The sequence below is a fragment of the Penaeus vannamei genome, chromosome 27 (genome assembly GCF_042767895.1).
Source record: "Penaeus vannamei isolate JL-2024 chromosome 27, ASM4276789v1, whole genome shotgun sequence".
Lineage (NCBI taxonomy): Eukaryota > Metazoa > Arthropoda > Malacostraca > Decapoda > Penaeidae > Penaeus > Penaeus vannamei.
Window position 1 is genome coordinate 1,705,535 of NC_091575.1, and position 2,500 is coordinate 1,708,034.

At 33.2% G+C, this 2,500-nt stretch overlaps 2 protein-coding genes across 2 annotated transcripts in view; both read right to left on the reverse strand.

Annotated features, from left to right (window-relative positions):
- The window catches only part of LOC113816184 (cytochrome c oxidase subunit 3-like), a 2,282-nt gene extending 549 nt beyond the window's left edge, over positions 1–1,733 (reverse strand). The window contains 4 exon segments of the mRNA XM_070140604.1: positions 1–186; positions 641–730; positions 1,086–1,107; positions 1,720–1,733. The exon segment at positions 1–186 is cut by the window's left edge and continues 102 nt beyond it. Coding sequence (XP_069996705.1) covers positions 1–186; positions 641–730; positions 1,086–1,107; positions 1,720–1,733 — 312 coding nt within the window.
- Positions 1,734–1,805: 72 nt separating this feature from the next.
- LOC138866817 (cytochrome c oxidase subunit 1-like) overlaps positions 1,806–2,500 on the reverse strand; it is a 3,246-nt gene continuing 2,551 nt past the window's right edge. The window contains 1 exon segment of the mRNA XM_070140605.1: positions 1,806–2,320. Within this exon segment, the coding sequence (XP_069996706.1) occupies positions 1,806–2,320 (515 nt within the window).

Sequence of the window (2,500 nt, forward strand, 5' to 3'; positions counted from 1 at the left end):
ATCTCGTCGTCATTGGATTATAGTAAGAGTAGCTGTAATAATCGCTAGAATTAAGAGATCTGCATTATATTGATGAAGTCATTTGGATAGTCCACTAGTTAATATTATGGCTCTAATTGAACCTGTAAGTGGTCATGGTCTTACGTTTGCCAAATGGATGATGTCAACAGTTACAAGCTCATATAGCTACACTAGCATAAAGGGTTCTTAACACTTCAAGTGCATACGACTGAATAACTAATATAGTTGAGAGAGAAGGATCAGTTCTTACTAAAAGTGTAAATAGATGTCCTGCAGTCATGTTAGCTGTTAGCTGTACCCTAGGGTATCAGGTCGAATAACACTTCTAATCTTTATTCTTTAGATGGTATGAGGGTTCCAGAAGTACCTTGTGGAACACGGTGAACAAACATACGTTGAGTATGGTTGATTCACCCAAACACTATAAAGGCTAGCCATAAAGGTTGGACAAGAGCTAGCACTACGGCAAGATGTCAAGTGATTGTAAATACATGAGGAAGAAAACCTAAATATATATATATATATATATATATATATATATATATATATATATATATATATATATATATATATATATATATATATATATATATATATATATATATATATTAAAAAGAACGAGACTAGTGTAGGTTTCTTGTAAGCAAAGTTCATAGAAAAGATCAACCTGAAGGTATTGCTCAAAATAGTATGAGTAGGAATAAAATTCCTAGAACAGTAGATATTCAATTAAGAGGGAGTATAAATAGTCTTGACGTTGGATCCAAATCTGAGAATAGGTTTATTATCATTTTCTATTTTTACTTTTGTAATTGGGAAGGCGTATTTCAGTTTTTCTCAATAGATTAATTAAATGATTTAAAACAATTAATATAACACGTATAGCAGAGAATATAAGAAATAGGTTTAATCATAACAGAGGGGCTATTTGTAGAACTAAAAAAAGTCAATAGTATTGATTCTTTGAACACGAAAGCCTTATGTTATATTTGATTGACTAATTATTCATTTCCATTAAATGTAGTCGTTAATTACTATTACAGGTTTAAAAGACCTTCATCTACCTTTTCATCTGAGGAGGCTTCTCTAGAAAAAAAATTCAGTTCAAAAAGGATTACTTTACTGACACACTTTCAAGTACAATACGAATAAATCTATAGCTGGTTCCACATATTTCTTAACGTTGTCCATAGAATAATCCTTATTATGAAACTCACTTGATTAAGTCGCTCCGGTATGGCGTCTGTTTTCATCCTAAGAGCTAGTACTGTTCATGAATGAATCACATCAGCAGAATCGATTTTGATATTTATTAACAGGACAGTCCGGCTATCCACGTCTAAAAGTCGAAAGCCATCCTCGGGTAATTAATTTAAAGGAATTATATGAGTCAAATTCAGCTTGAAGGAAATCTGAATACTCATAACTTCAGTATCATTGGTGTCCATTTGTTTTTTAATGTAAAACTTCACCTAATAGATATGAGAGCCGTAAAGAAGGGAGTGCTATGAAAGTAAGAATTGAAATAAGTAAGACAGTTCAGACAATTTCAATAGTTTGTCCTTCCAATAAGAATCGATTTGTAAATGCGTTAAATAAAGAGTAGATGTTATATATCCCATTAGGGTTGTAATTACACTCAATAGTACTATAGTATTACCATGGAAAAAACAACTGGTGAAGCGCTATCTTGTAAACCTAAGAGACCTCATGTTGGCAAAAGTTTTCTTAAAGAAGAAATAATCTTTGTGTTAGGACTTAAATCTTGTGGGTTTCCACTATATTTAGAAATTAGTGGTTAATTGGACTACTATATAATTATGATCTGCTGGTGGAAGGTTATGTTGTCAATTAACTGATGTCGGAAGAAATAAAGAGAATATTATAAGGCGAGCAGCAGTCAGTGATTCTCAGACGATTATAACAAATCCCAATACAGCAGTTAATGATACTGTTGAGCCAATAGCGGATACGGCATTTCATGATGGATAGGCATCCGGGTAGTCTGAATATCGTCGAGGTATTCCGTTAAGGCCCCCAAAAAATATTGGGGGGGAATGTAACCTTTACCCCAATGAATATAACAAGAAGTAATTTTTTTGTTATTAAGGCTTTCAGTAAAGAGTTGAAAGTAAAGGAAATCAGTGGGCGCTACCAGCAAAAATACCGAATACAGCTCTCATTGAGACTACATGGTTGAAATGAGCTGCGACATAATAAGGGTCGTGTAAATACATATCAACTGACGATTTAGCAAGCACAACTCCAGTTAAACCCTCAATTGTAAATAGGAATGCATCTGTGAGTAATGAGGAGTGTGGTTTGTGACATGAGAAATATGGAAAGCCTCTTGGCGATTAGATAAAATGGCCACTGAACTCGAGGTAAGGCAGTAAAAAGAAAAGAAATAATTTAATTTCCTAATTAAGATAGCATATATTATTCATTGCAAGGAAATGTGATTAATACCCCCAACTCC